The 14,734-nt window shown below is 50.1% G+C and overlaps 5 protein-coding genes across 5 annotated transcripts; 1 reads left to right on the top strand and 4 right to left on the bottom strand.

Moving 5' to 3' along the window:
• Window positions 1-691: 691 nt before the first annotated feature.
• Window positions 692-2,597, top strand: BDV37DRAFT_275217 (fungal specific transcription factor domain-containing protein; the record flags this gene model as incomplete). Its single annotated transcript, XM_032085362.1, has 6 exons — window positions 692-1,186; window positions 1,244-1,514; window positions 1,574-1,749; window positions 1,818-1,998; window positions 2,059-2,160; window positions 2,218-2,597. 6 exons carry the CDS (start codon window positions 692-694, stop codon window positions 2,595-2,597), a joined length of 1,605 nt encoding a protein of 534 aa, XP_031936825.1.
• A 705-nt stretch (window positions 2,598-3,302) lies between these two features.
• Window positions 3,303-4,899, bottom strand: BDV37DRAFT_297706 (putative MFS multidrug transporter; the record flags this gene model as incomplete). Its single annotated transcript, XM_032090387.1, has 2 exons — window positions 3,303-4,780; window positions 4,833-4,899. The coding sequence occupies 2 exons, from the start codon at window positions 4,897-4,899 to the stop codon at window positions 3,303-3,305; spliced, it is 1,545 nt and encodes a 514-aa protein (XP_031936824.1).
• Window positions 4,900-6,505: 1,606 nt separating this feature from the next.
• Window positions 6,506-7,604, bottom strand: BDV37DRAFT_297704 (uncharacterized protein). The gene has a single exon (XM_032090386.1). The coding sequence runs from the start codon at window positions 7,529-7,531 to the stop codon at window positions 6,587-6,589; it is 945 nt and encodes a 314-aa protein (XP_031936823.1). The 5' UTR covers window positions 7,532-7,604; the 3' UTR covers window positions 6,506-6,586.
• A 3,703-nt stretch (window positions 7,605-11,307) lies between these two features.
• BDV37DRAFT_287523 (uncharacterized protein) lies at window positions 11,308-11,868 on the bottom strand (the record flags this gene model as incomplete). Its single annotated transcript, XM_032088123.1, has 1 exon — window positions 11,308-11,868. The coding sequence occupies one exon, from the start codon at window positions 11,866-11,868 to the stop codon at window positions 11,308-11,310; it is 561 nt and encodes a 186-aa protein (XP_031936822.1).
• Window positions 11,869-12,135: 267 nt separating this feature from the next.
• On the bottom strand, window positions 12,136-14,439 carry BDV37DRAFT_287522 (HET domain-containing protein; the record flags this gene model as incomplete). The annotated part of the gene is made up of 1 exon (XM_032088122.1): window positions 12,136-14,439. The coding sequence occupies one exon, from the start codon at window positions 14,437-14,439 to the stop codon at window positions 12,136-12,138; it is 2,304 nt and encodes a 767-aa protein (XP_031936821.1).
• Window positions 14,440-14,734: the final 295 nt, after the last annotated feature.

Genomic DNA, 14,734 nt, shown 5'->3' with positions numbered 1-14,734 from the left:
CAGTTCCTCCCCCCGGTATCTGGATAGCAGGCATGCAAGAACAGAGCCATAAGCCGAGACGAACTGCAATTGCGTAAGGCAGTCCTGTCCCCGGATACTGGAAAGGAATGCCGTGTTACTGAGAAGTGTGCTTAGGTGTATCGCCTGCCGCCAGAGCAAGGTAAAATGCTCTGGCGATGAACCCTGCGCCAACTGTATCCGACGATCACTGACTTGTCAGTTTTCAGAAGCAAATAGCAAAGTGCTCGTGTCTGAGAGGTGTGTCATTTGCCAAGCCCCCGTCGAGTGGCCAAGACGTAACGGGACGATGGACTAGGTATCTTCGTGAGTTGCAGAAGCAAGCCTACAACTGGCAACGTGCTTCAGGAGTCAAACGCTCGTGGGATTCAGCGTTCAAGGTTGGGGATGGGGCCCACGAGGAGACCACGGTCCATGATGACCAGGTCGCCGCAGAAATTGTAGCCCCCCAATCCCAGGGATCAGCGGCATCACAGGGGAGCGAATTTACATGCAACATCTGGACGAGTCCCTTCACCTTACCCTCAACGGTCATTAAAGATCCACATATGGAACAGCGAAACTGGAGTTCGTCCGCCATCTAGGATTGATCGTATAGCTCAGGCTGACACAGGGAACAGTTTGGCTGGCCCCGACCTCGGCTTGGTCGCTCACAGCTCGACTGATAGTCATGATGACCGAGAAACTCGACCTGAACTCAACACACAATATTCCGAAGTTCTATCTGGATGGAGATATCTATCCGTTCGCGTGGGACCGCGCCACGGCCACCGAACCGTTTGATACCAGTGGTTTGCCGTCGGCTGATTATGCCTTATACCTGTTCAATATTGTCAAGTTCCACCTGGGCCAGATGTACCGATTCTTTGACGAAAATACCTTTGTTTCTCAGATGCATGAATTCTACGCGAGCGATGCGGTTGAAAAGGCCAGCAAACCTCGTTTCTGGTTCCTACAATTTCTGCTGGTCCTTGCACTTGGAAATGCGTTCGTGTCGCGGCCTCGAAGCCACTCCAGCCCACCGGGCGCCAAGTTCTTTGCGCGTGCGATGTCCATCATGCCCAATCATACCTCTACAGGAAAAGATAGTCTGTTGGCCATCGAAGCCTTGGCCCTGGCCGGGTTGTATCTGTATGCAATAGACCACAGAGAGGCGGCTCACGTATACGTAAGCATGGGTAATCAGCTGGATGCTCCTCGCTAACACAGGCGCTGTGCTTTGTAGGTCGGTCATGCGGTACGCATAGCACACATGGAGGGTTTACACACCCAGCTTCCGGAAACAGAACTAGGTACTGCAACGGTAGCCCGATGCCGAAACCTGTGGTGGACCTTGTACATCATGGACAGACATGTCTCCTCGTCGCTGGGACTCCCGATGACGACCAAGGACAGCGACATCAGCACTCTGATCAACACCCCGAGCATGGATTTCCATGACATCACATTTAGCCTACAAGTGAGGCTGTCGCAAATGCTGTCCTTTATTTTAAGCAGTAAGCTCCGACCTCCATCGGTTTAGAATCCGTTTTGTCTCTAACGTGCCTGCGTATAGCCATCTATAAGACGGAGAAGACCCAGCTCGGAAGGTTTCTAGAGATTACGAGAAACATTTTGCACGCCATGGCTAAACATGCTGAGGAGATTGAGAAGATGATGCAGATTAGCTTCCAGAGCTCCATGGATAACGTGCCTCAGGAGATGCGTCATATAATCTTACTATACCATGAGGTACTTGAAGGGTGTCACATCATAAGCGTTCGAGCACTACCCAAATATGCTAATCAATCTTCTCCCAGTGCGTGATCGTCGCCACCAGGCCTCTGCTCTTGTCCGTTCTGAAGGAACGGCTAGAGAAGTTAGGGCGTGCAGAGGAAGACTGGCAAAAGTTTTTAGCCCTCCCCAAATCCTTGATATCCATTGGGATCAAGTCTGCCGAAAAGACGCTTCAGATATTGTCGGACGAAAATGGCCACCTCGGTACGTTAAATGATCTGGACCCCTTACCGGGGTGACGCTATTTGACTTACACGATACCAGAAACTTTCCTTCCATTTGATCTCGAATTTACATACGCAGCTGCTCTACATCTGACCATGGCGAACACGCTCTACCCACCCGGCACCAACGATGACACGTATAGTAAGTCTGCACATTCAATCCTCGATGAAATGATTCTGTGTGGGAATAAGGTGGCAGAGGTTCGAAAGGATGAGTTGCGCTGCATCGAGGGGCTATTCCAAGAGTTCGCCAAACGAGTACAGCAGGAAGGCCTGCAAGTTCTCACTTTGTCTGGTCGGGGACTTGTGGAGGCTGGACCAGACGAAAATCCTAGTCAAGAATGCCGGGGACAAACGCCCGCGACAGAGCCTCCAACCTTCACAGAGTCATCGGCCCAGTCACCATCCGTAAATCAGTCTCTGACGGCCAGCGTCGATCCCCTCGACAATGTGATCGGCATATCATCCTATGAATTCCTCTCTATTGTGGATCAGATCGGCGGCTCTGAAATGCCCTACGTCTTGAACGTAGGCCCGGACTGGATGGACGGCGGTGCTGTCACATATCCGTTTGGGTGAATTGTACAAGGGAGTTCCAGTCATTCAAGCAATAGAATAATAGAAGAAATTGCTGAGCGTGATCGCAGTGTCTCGGGAAACTCACCATTTTCTCTGGCGCCTTATATTTGTACTGTTACTCCGATTAATATACAACCTTCGCCTCTCGCCCAGACGGATGGAATTCATCTCTGATACCTTCAATACAAACGACGTTGGGATATCCTGACGTTCTGTAGCTTATTCTAATACCTAGGGTGTGCAGACGCTGATGGGTCGACTACTTGAGCAGCCCTGGTCTCGTCGCTTCAGGGTGCTCCTGCTGCAGGATGGACCTCAGCAGCTCTATCATTTGGTTGAAGCCCCAATTGATTGCAAGGTCCTTGGTGTTTATCATTTGCAGACCCCCGAAGCCAGTCAGTCTAAGCAACATAGACTACTTGATATTGGGCCCATGTCGTCTGGTCTCGTTTAGAACTTGAAAGACTCTTCTTGTTCCCACAAGTAGATTAGTCCACAGTAAGGGGATGCGAGCCTTGGCTGCCTACAGCCCTAAGCTACGAAGATTTCATACATAATTTTGGCCAGCATGTACGCTGTATCATATTTTGGCAACCAAGGAAATAGTTGATCTATTTCGTTTTCTAGAAGGCTTCCGATATCTATCTATCGTCTCTAAGTCTAATGATTCATAGCACGTATTGCTCTAACGGGTAGAGTGGTTCGCTACACAGCAACGGCGTCCTTGCGCTCAGAGCTCAGCGCTGCTTCTATGATAAACGGACTTCGCGCACGGATTTGTTTCCCCCAGATGAACATCAAAGTTGGCGCCAGGGAGAGTACGAGGGATATGAATGCTAAAGTAGTACTGGCCCATTGAAATCCCAGATTCGTGTACATACTCATAGTCGCGAGGGGAAGCAAAGCCGAGAACAGGTTCTCCCCTGTGGCGACAGCACCCATCGCACTGCCCGCATACTTGCTGTACGAGTCGACAACATAGTCCGAAACCCCTGCCACGACTATCACACTGCCGGCACCCACCATCGCCAGGCCAATCGCCGGGGCTATCCAGGGGATATGGGCGAAGGAGGTCCAGGCATAAGTAAACATGCCACCCGAAATTCCAAGGACGCCTCCAATCACCGCCAGATACAATCTGGCCTCCGGAATAGGGACTCCAGGGCATTCAGCGTTGCGCGAGGCAGAACCAAAATAGAGCTTGGCAGAGAATAGGTTGGCTAGCCAGCCTAAGGTCTCCCCGATCACAATGGCCGCTTGGACATATCCCGCCTGGGTGTTGGTCCAGCCGTACAGCTCCACAAACACCTGCTCCGCCGACTGCGTGAACAGGAACAGTGTGCCCACAGTAAACGCGGACCATAGTGTGGAAACCAGGACCACCGACTCTGTACATACCAGCACCAGGGGTCTTGTAGAACTTTGAACGAAGCGACTGAGCACCGAACCCGTCTGCCCCTCCATCTCTACCAAAGTGAACGCTGGCTTTCCTTGTTTCCGCAATGCTTGGGCACGACGAGCGAGTATAACGGCACCACGCGACTCTTGAAACAGGAAGTAATACACCGGAAGTAGCGCACCAAACCAAATCAGCTGGAGGTAGCCAATCCACCTCCATGTCAACCCTTCAAAGATCGCGGCGCCAATAACGGGGCCCGTACTGCTACCTGCGAGGTAGGAGAAGATGTAGAGACTCACGGGGATGGACCGGGACTTTTCCGTTTCCCAGATATTTCCAATAACCGAGGCAGATGTATTAGCCAGCACCGCGACACTGCTGCCAGCAAAGAAGCGGGTGACGATGAGGGTTGCGAAGTTCTGTGCCACGGCCTGGGGGACGAGAAAGCACATAAATACTACATATGCTGACAGGAATATCGGTCGGACGCCATGATCCTCCATCAAGGGAAGAATAAACAGTGAGGAAAAACATCCTCCCAGCGCCCACGATGTCACAGGCCAGTACGAGTGGGGAAAGGTGTGCTCTGAGACGTGAAATTCCTCAGTAATTGCAGCGTGCGCTGTTGTGATAATCGTGCCATTCATCATTGTGATATATGTGGTAAATACGGCGAGCAGGGTCAATGTCCATTTCTGTGCAAGGGACCAGTTGTACGGATTTGCCGAGTCATGTTCTCCATCCCAGGTCACGGTGATAGGGTTTTCATCAGATATCTGTTCGTCTTCTTTGCAGCCGTCAGTGTTTGCCAGGCTTTCGATGATGGCAATGCTTACCTGAGTCGGTGATCTCTCTGGTTCGAGAACGCCCTAGGGCGTCCTGGAAGAGGGATATCGGGGACATAGCTCACCGGGTCCCGGCTGTTGAGATTGATTGGGAATAGCCTTTTCGAGGGAGGATCGAGTTTGTCGCAACGGGGGTGGAATGATTCGATAGTAGCTCCTGCGCGGTGGCATGTGTAGTGTCCCATCGCCATCCCCACCCCTCTTTATATGTAAAGTTGTCAGTGAGGATAGGCAGGAACCCTTACTAAAGGTCGATCATCTCTTCTGCGGAGTGTTAAGCGACTCCCCTTCTCCAGATATTGACCATTCCTGGACAGGTGGATCGCTTCTCGGGAGGCATCGGGCCCCCGGATCTTCATGGACACCTCTCCCAAGCACATAAACCGCGTCGGGGATGCCGTCTGGACTACGCCAAGGATCTAGGCTATCACGTCGGACATCCAAGCTATTGCCCAAACTCAAACCACTCTAGATCAAGACTCCTAGCTATGGCTTTCATGCAGTTGGTATCCGCGATTATGAAATCCCGAATCCGAGGATCGGGTTCAGGTCCCGAGCGCTGCGGATCCCTTGAGACGCTATAGACGCGATTATGGAATGTGTGCACAGACCAGTGGATCCGAATACGGCAAGAAAGATGAGAGTCCCTGGATTCGTTATCTGGGTACATAGCCTATGGTCGCAATACAGCTTTTGACTATGGTTCATTCGATTGTCGCGCATCGAGGTTCCCGAGAACCCTGAATGAAAAGAACGATTACCTTGCTTATTCTGAGCAAAGCCAATCTTTTCCTGGAGCTCCAGCTGCCGGTCGCTACAACCCTGAGCGGCTCCCCAGGTCTGCTCGTTGCTGGAGATTTAGGCGGACTGTCCACAAGCTTATTCCAAGTTCTGGGCTCTCCAGCCTTGTCGTCTCTTCTACGTGTCGTTGCACTCTTCTCAAACCGTCCGGCGTCTACAAGTATTCATCAGAGCTATTATCGTACATTCGGAATGGGCCATTTCCTTGAATTGCGTTCGAGTGTCCACGGATACGATATTTACAAAAGCTCTCTCGAACTCACGGGGGCGTTGAGGTAGCAATTTTGCATAGTGTCACCATAGCCATTGTCAGACTGTTTGCCCAGGCAGGTAGCTATCGGGAACAGTCATTGCCTAAGCCCGACAAGGCATCGGCCGTGTATAAAAGACGCCCCCGGGTACTTGGTTCGGGAGAGAATTCCGAGATCTCCATAAGATCGGCTCGGCTCGGGTGCCCGGGCAAGCGTAAGGGATGTGAAGCAAATAGCGGACAGGGTATACTCGCGAAAAAAAAAAAAAAAGAACACACATGGGAAAGGGTGCAGGTTCGTATCCCTGATGAAGGTTCAACCTTTCCTCCTGACGACGCCTTCATTCTGTCTACCCTTCCACTGGAACGACTATCTCAGACATGACTGTGGCTGGCCTGACCGATTGGCCATTAAAGAATTACTTTATTGCACGACCGGATTATAGGACAATAGCTCTGGCCTGTGCGTTCTAAGTCCTTCTTCTGACACTCTCTATGTCGTCTAGGGCAATCGCCTTCGAGCACAACTGAAGTGGAATCATATTAATGGAAAAAAGCTTCCAAATGACTCATCTAGATTGATGGACTCTTAGTGGAAGAAACGTTCAAAGAAGGCAGCATGCTAATGTGCCTTCCAATGACTTGGTATCACTTCTTGTTGCTAAGCTAACATATAGCACAAATTTCGAATCTATCACACACGCGACCGATGCCGCCCATGCTTCCGAAAGCCCGTACAGAAGGCACAGAACGAGCACGAACGAAGAACAGGAATCTCATGATCAGGAGCAACATTCCCCTGTGAGCTGACCTGGGTGGAGGAAGAGAGATCGGCCCCTTGTGAATTGGAGGATAACGGCTCATCGCTCGATAGGGATACCCTCGCGATTTGGATCAATTTCCCCAGGATGGCATATTCCAATTTGAACTTGATGCTGTATGCAACCGGTTTAAACATCACCTGCAGAGCGTAGAAATTTGCATACTCAATCCCTACCACGGCCACGTCGAGGATTAAAATGATGATATTGATGCCCAAAAGTTGCGTGAGAATTGTATAGTGCAGGCGATCTGGTCGCAGCCGTAGCAATTTTGATGTTTCCCATATGTATATGGAGGAGATGACGCATTCTTGCACAGCGAAGCCAATGAGCTGGATGTGTTCCATTACTTTGTATCCATTCGCAAACCGATCTCGGTTCGGCTCGAGTGCCCCATACAAGAGAACAGTGGTAGGGATGTGAAATACAATGGCATCAACCAGAATCATCACCAGAAGGAACCGGAGAAGCTTGCGTGCCTGCACGACCAGATGTAGACGCGACCAGAGGATAAGCGAATGTCCTGTTACCATACAGACCCAGCTGACAATAATCAATGTGACGGAAACATAAGCGCTGACTCCAAGGGGATAAATAAAAAAGATGAAGCCTAGGCCATGCGGAATGAGGCTACAGGACGCGATGAACAAGCTCCAGAAGTACCAGCCCCTGTATCGCTTGAACGTCGTTAGACACAGTGCTATTAGCTCAATCGAGTTGTACCAGACTATGGCTGCAAAGCTTGCGATGACGTATTTTTGGGTCTGGTCAAGTTCCTGGTTTGTCAACTGGGTGACGGGACTCTCGGCGGGAGACATGGGAAGGACATGGTTATAAAAGCAAAAAAATCCTTCTAGAATTGAGCATTTGAGCGAAGGTAGGAGAGGTGGGTGAAAAGGGACGCAGTGTTGTGGCGAGGATGTCAGGATATCGATCGCCGGCGTTGATGGACGATGTCCGAGGAGAAACATAGATTTATATAAATCTAGGGGCATACGCACTATTAGTCATATTTCCAGAACGCTAGACTAACCACCGGATCGTTCAATATACTAAGATAGTAATATTAGCGGCAGAGGTCTCTACTGACGACGGCCAACGTTTTGTTGTTCAAGTTAAGGTTCATCCCTCGTCCATTGCTCGTGTTCTGTGGACTCAATCCAATGCTTCTGACGTCAAGACCACAATTCAGTTTGGTTATGTGTTGCCCTATCCACTGTTTGGGTGCCATCCTTCAAGACCAGAACCATGGATGGTGGTGCCAAGGCCCATGTACGCGGCGTATCCACGCTGAATAACCCTACAGCAACCACAGATCACTGGAGGAGCAACTCCAATGAGCAACAGCGCTCGGGCAGTAAGTTGACTTATTCAAATGCCATGTCTTGGCTATTTGAAGAGCTGGTCGAAGAGTACTTCTCTTACGATGCAATGACACTTACCCATACTCACGACACCGACAGGCTCGCCGTACCTTATATTCTTTTACCATGTAGCATTCATTGGTTCTTGTCTACACAGACAGCAGCCATGCGCTGGAAACAGCACCAAAAAATGGTTGGGAGGTCCGGAAAGTATATGTATTGAAGGGCTGTATAGGGAAGAAACTAAGAACCAGTGACTTTGACAGATTTCCCAGTCCCAATCCATATATTTTACACCTGTCCTCCACCTGATAAGGTATCCAACCTGGCCGTACAGTCGCGGAGGTCACCATATTCAAGTGTCCTTTCCCTAAACCTCTTTTAACTGCAGCTTGCCCTCCTCCGCTCCGGCCCCGTCGCCAAAACAACACAAGAACCAAGACGTTCACACTGCTATTATCAGCACACATGGTATGATATCAAACCACGAGAGATATCTTACCGGGTGAAACGGAGAACAGATGAATTCGCGTTCCTTGTTCTCACCTGGCAAGGTGACATGGCAAACGCCGTTGCGATCTCGCTTAGTGCAGGTCTTTCATTTGTTGCTTAGTTTCACGACCGGCTATTATTCTGCAGGGTGGACACTTACACCATGGATCCAAGTTAGATCGTCATCAGCGTCCCCGTGGTCGGTACCCGGTTGGGGTGACATGGAGCTGAACTGATTACCGGGGGAAGAGACCCTTGCTGAAGTACCACCCGAACCTGCGGGCGGAGATCTCTTGACCCACGCTGTCACCTCATCGTCACTGCCTGGAGCGGTAGTGGCGGTGGCTGGATCGACATCTTCGTTTTCTCCATGTCCATGGCCATCGGTACAGTTATGACCCAAGTTGTGGGACATCAGGGTTGCACCGGCAGCTGCCGGCATGGCATCGTCGGTCCGATACATCGCCTCGGTAGTGGTAGGGCCTTGCATGCTGTCGACGGGAATCGCGCCTGCAGGACCCACGGAGAGCAAGGTGACGGCGAGGAGGGAGATGACAGTGAACTTCATGTTGAAATACTGGGGGTTGGATATGTGACTAGCAGAGAAATGAAATGAGTGGTAAAACGATAGACTTGTGTATATATACTGTTGGGGAAATTTAAGATAGCAGAATCGCGAACCGGCCGCAGACTACTAGGCGAATTGAATGATTGAATGAATGAATGAGTTGGATTGGGAAGGAGAGTGCTTGGTGCAGGACAAAGGGATCATTTATATATTTAGAATGCCAAGAAACGACATATAGTAGATACCAGACTTTTGCCAGACTTTGCCATCCATTGTTGCACTTCGTCGGACAGGAGGCGTGTATGTTAGGACAGCATACACTTTTGGGGCAACGGTCTCCAAAGGCTTAGAGTGCCCTGTACAACACTATTAAAGCTGGGACCTGAGCCGTTCGATAGCCGTAGTACAGGGATGGCTGAACCCCTTGGCAAGCTTGTCCTCAGCTCATGTTTTTGCTATCTTCTGTGGATACATTTCCGCAAGAGGTCTGCATCCGAAGTCCTTAGTTATGTGTGGGTAGTAAGGGCACCGATGAAACAGCATACATGAATCTGGTGATACGACAGGTCACAGAGTGTCTGAGCTGAGCATCTTCTATACGATGGCAATGTCAGGGTCCGAGATTTAAGTTAGCCTGCGTAACTGTCTATTCCAAGGAGTTGCTTCAAATGGTCTAGAAGCCGTGTGGTTGTGCAAAGTACCGTTGGCGGTAGATCATCGTGATATTGAACACTGAGATCAATGGGCCTCATTCAATGAATATAACGTATAAGAGGTCTTAGCGGCGTGGTGGACTATCTGTTTCATAGGGCGCTCTTGACACAGGCATGTATGAGCATGCAACATCACATCTATATCGCTACCCGCTGAGGCATCCTTGAAGTAATGTTCAGCCAATCTTGCTCCATTCAGCCGGACGGGTCTACACTCATTAACGGTCAACCTGTAGGTGAAGCCCAATTGAGGCCTAGAGCTCTGCGCGCCATGTAAGGCGAATCTAACGGAATGCCGCATTAAATATCCCCTCTGGTGCATTACCCACCGCACTTTTCCGAGATTAATCATCTACATCGTAGCATCTCTCATTATCATTCCAATGGCTAGAATACATTCTATAGCTAGGATGTGCTACCCTAATTGCGGCCTTTCATGAGCTCCTGGGTTCGGTTTCGGTGAAGCTGTACCACTTATCATGCGAACTTTGATGAGATCGACAGGCTGGCCATTATCTGTGGAACAGCGTTGAATACCGGTGTCTTTCAGATGTCTCTCTCGGTGCTTAGTATTGTATGATGGGAGAAGACGGAGAGCTATATCTTGATGGGGCTCAAAGGGAAAGTGTGCCCCAGTACGACTCCTTGACGTGGCCGATTACCTCTTGCCAAGACGCTGGTAACAAAGAATTAAAGACTGTGGCCAGGCTGAAGCTCAACCTAGACTCTTTCGAAGACCTAACCTTTTCGACTTGCATTCGGACGATAGGTCTTTGCGCCTTGGCTGTCACAACTTTAGTTTCCATGGGTTTTATTGTATGTATTCAGGCCATTTACGCCCAATGCCAGGCCTTGCCGTAACGATCGAACGGCGGATTCTGACTGCATTCATAACTCTCCTGCTAAAGGCCGCTTCAATAACGACCCGCTTCTTTAGCAAGCAAGAGTAGGCGTCATTGCTCCTGCACGCATAATTCCATGAACTTCGAAAGAGGCGCTGGGGAGATTGTAGGCACTCCTATATTGGGAAGTCGTTGAAGAAATACCATTTGGTCAGGGGAGCGGTCTGGAAGTCTTGGTAGATGTACAAGCCTTGCTAGCATACGTCAACTATTCTATCTAAACAAGGTTCTACATTGCCCCGGAAAATCATGAGTAATGTTGTTGCAAGCACAACGATCCACTACAGGAAAAGGATGCACCTGTGCCCCTAGATTTGATCGCAAAGGGGGTCGCGGATGCGATTTTGGTGTAAGCTTGCGGAAGAGTAAGGCAGGAAATGGGATTGAGTTCATTCTGTCCATTCTCTAGACTACGCTTCGTAGACACCTACCGACTATTCCTGCCCTGGACCTTACATAAATAGGATAGTAATATTGACCAGCATCGATGTACATCAGTCTGTGGGCAACAGCCTTTGTGTGTCTTCAACTCGTCCACCACATCCTTTGACCCAGTTATGCGGATTTAACCTTGCGAAAATGGAACACTTCTCTGGCCATGGTGAGGTCTATCTCAATTTCTTTCCCAATGCCTACCCAGATCTTCGGCAGCTCCTCGAGTTTACCAGCTTCTCTCATTCTGATCCCCTGCTCCGTCTCTGGCCACACATCCCATCCCCCAATTACCTGGCCTGTTGCCGTATCCACAGGAGTGTCACAGAATTGGAGTGTTAAATTCTCATCTCCTAAGGGCAACAAGCTCACATCCACGTCCAACTGCTTTAGCCATTTATGCTCGACGAATTGGAACATACGAGGCAGAAAGGTCGCTGCGTAAGTGTCGTCTGCCGCATTGTTCATCTCCTGGGAAGGATAGCCCGTGATCATCAGGAGGAGGTCTGGATTCTCGACACTTTGAAAGAAGGCGTGCATAGGTGGGAGTTCGGGATTGGACTCAGGGTTAGTGTAGGAGGAGCAGTGGCTCAGAATCTGGGCGAGGAGGTCGTGGAAGTCACTCGAGTCCATGTAATCTTTGGTCTTGGCTGTGCTGAGCCATAGCTTGGTGATGGGTGACATTTTTGCTTCTGCCGGCTTCAAACGAGCAACGATGTATGTCTGGTCTTGAGAGATTGTGTGTCCCAACCAGAGGTAGGAAACATGTACAAGAGATTGAGTCGAGTTCAGCCTCGTCTAGACGTGGGGCACGAAGGTGGGGGACCTGTTGGACAGGGATTTAAATGTCTTAACCCTATATCAAGAAAGACATATAGCCTGACGACCATTGGCACACGTACCACACGTTCCACAAACCAGCCACGGTATTCTCTAGTGCATAAAGTGCTCCTACTCCAGAATTATAGTCTCAAATATAGGCTTCGCCTCGACCCATCGTTTGAGAAACACGTATCCGAGGCCCAATCTGCGGGCAACGTTGCTCTGTTCGTCCCGTTCAATCAGCAACACATTGAGTACGATCACGCATTGCCGCGCGGCCAAGAAGCTGGCGTCCCATGGAGGTGGGATACTATTGCCCGTACTGTCATAGAAAAGAAGGCCTTCAATAAACTCATCGATGCTTACCCCCATCGAACGTGCAAAGTCATACAGGTCGTATCTAAAATTGAGGCCATCAATATCGCCTATAGACAAAGCTACAAATTCTCCATCGCCAGCTGGTTCGCAGTACGACGGCACGACAACCACTCCCGCAACCATGCCGTCCTCCGACATGATGCGAAGCTTACCTGTTTTATGCAACGAGCCTTCTGTACCTACTAAAGGGAAAGACGCGGTCTGGCCGTGGAGAAGAATCCGGCCTTCAGCAGAGGCAGCGGTCGCACGGTCCCGCTCAGAGAATATAGTATCAATATCATAGTTCCCCAGCGTGCTGTGCCAGTAGGCGTCATAGGTTGGCCATCGCTCAGCCAGTGTGGCAGCTCTTGACCAATGCAAACCAGACTCAAAAAGACGCGAGCATTTGATGCTTCCAACCTCCCAGGCTACATCTATGGTAAAAAATAGGTTCTGCCTCCGGGCAATTTGGTGGTCCTTGACCAAGCCTCGACTCTCTCTGGATATGCCTCTTTCCCCCCAATCCTCATCTGGAGCTGGCGTACAGAGGATGATATTGGTCCCAGAATCCGTAGATCCTTCTGGCGCCGCCCAGACAGCCAGTGCAGCATTTGCTTTCAAAAAGCCAATGGGGCCAGAGTTGGAAGCCCAGGACCAGGAAGGAAACATAGTGCGCATCCTAGAAGCGGTTCTATCCCCTGCTATATGCCATACAGCCGCTTTGTCAATCTGCTCGCGAGGATGTCCGTAGTAGGTATTGTCGCCGTATGTGGACCGCAGAACAGCTGAAAAGGCACGCAGCGCATCCTCCGGATATGATAAATCTCTCGCGTTATACTTTCCGAGCATTGTCCAGAATTTGTCCTTGGAAGGAAGTGTATACTCTGCCGGAACGCCAGAGATCACATCTGATTTAATTTGGGCTCTCTTTATACCGACAGCATTCCGTTGCACAAAATGCAAGCCATAGTCGGTAAAGAAAAGAAAGCAATCAGAAAAGATAGCTTCTTGGAGTGTCCAGCCGCGAGTGGCCCATTTACTGAACTTGATACAGTCATGGATGTTCGGCATCAGGCTGGTGAACATGAAGCCAGCTATTTCGACGACGTTTTGGACCTGTGGTCGACTCCTAGTCACGCCAGGCAACCCGCAATTTGAATTCTCGCCTGTCAATGCCACCAGGGAACATACAGCGTGTTGATAGATATCATGCATCTGATTAATCTGTTCTTGCAAGACACACGAGTTCTTCTGGCTGATACAGAGCTGGTCAACCCAGAGATATTGCACTCCAAGCTTCTGACAGGCAATTATGGCGTCGCCAATGGTGGCAGGAAGGGCATCTGGGAGTGTGATATGTTCGGCCTTCACTCCCCCAAAGACATAACTGAGGGCCAGGTATCTACACCCTGCCGGTGCGTCCACCACGCGATTCTGAAGGACATCAATGACCTTTAGATTGCGTGGCAAGCCGTGGGGAGAAGGACATTGTTCGATCCATACCCGAGCATTTGTCCAATCGATATATCGGCTTGGGCCTCCGAGCGTATCTGGCGGCGGCCGATGAAGGTTGAGCAATTTCCTCCACGTGGATGATGCGCGGGTGGTTCCTACATTGAAAATTGAGATGGAGACAGAACAAAGCAGGACATCATCACTGTTGCACAAGCGTAACCCCAAAGAACGGGAGGAAAGTTTGAGGATTGGCTTAAGTTCCCAAAGATCATTGTCACTCAATCTCGCCACATTTCTGTGGGTAGAGATCGCGTCAAAAAGAAACCTGCAGAAGGAACATGACCCCCTGGCGTGCAACTCCTCTGGACGTCTGAGTTTAATCTCTACAATGCAGGGCGTTTTGAACTCGAAACACAAGCCCAAGTGTGGCAGCCTCAGATGCCGGCAGAACTGACAAAGATCAGGATATGTGGCTCTGTCTGCCTCGAAGCATCTCTCGCACGGGGAGTGGAATAGTTCATCGTGATATACACTTTCCCCTACTGCAGTGCCGGCATGCGAGCTGCATTCAATAGACGTGCAAAAGGCGCAGGTGGCGCTGTCTCGGCCGTCAGGGGCCATGGTGCATGTCGCACGACTTGCTTGTGGTCGCCATCGGGCTGATATAGGACAGCCTTTCTCCTCCTTCTATGAAGCTTTATTGGCTCAGATACCATGATCTGCGCCTTGGCACGCATACATAGTGCATCGACGAGGCTTCAACCTCTTCGCCCCACCATCATGTTGTAATGGCTAGAGAAAAAGCTTTATAGATATGAGGGGAATTTGCTGCTTTCACAGAATATTATTTGTACCATTCAGTAGTGATCTGATTGCATATGGTAACTCTTAAACATATCTCTTGCTATGCGATCGA

This window comes from Aspergillus pseudonomiae (assembly GCF_009193645.1).
Source record: "Aspergillus pseudonomiae strain CBS 119388 unplaced genomic scaffold BDV37scaffold_95, whole genome shotgun sequence".
Classification (NCBI taxonomy): Eukaryota; Fungi; Ascomycota; class Eurotiomycetes; order Eurotiales; family Aspergillaceae; genus Aspergillus; species Aspergillus pseudonomiae.
This window is presented reverse-complemented; position numbering and strand designations above follow the sequence as displayed.

Bases quoted from the DNA above. Each gene is read 5' to 3' on its own strand.
- BDV37DRAFT_297704 (XM_032090386.1), bottom strand. From the start codon at position 7,531: ATGTCTCCCGCCGAGAGTCCCGTCACCCAGTTGACAAACCAGGAACTT.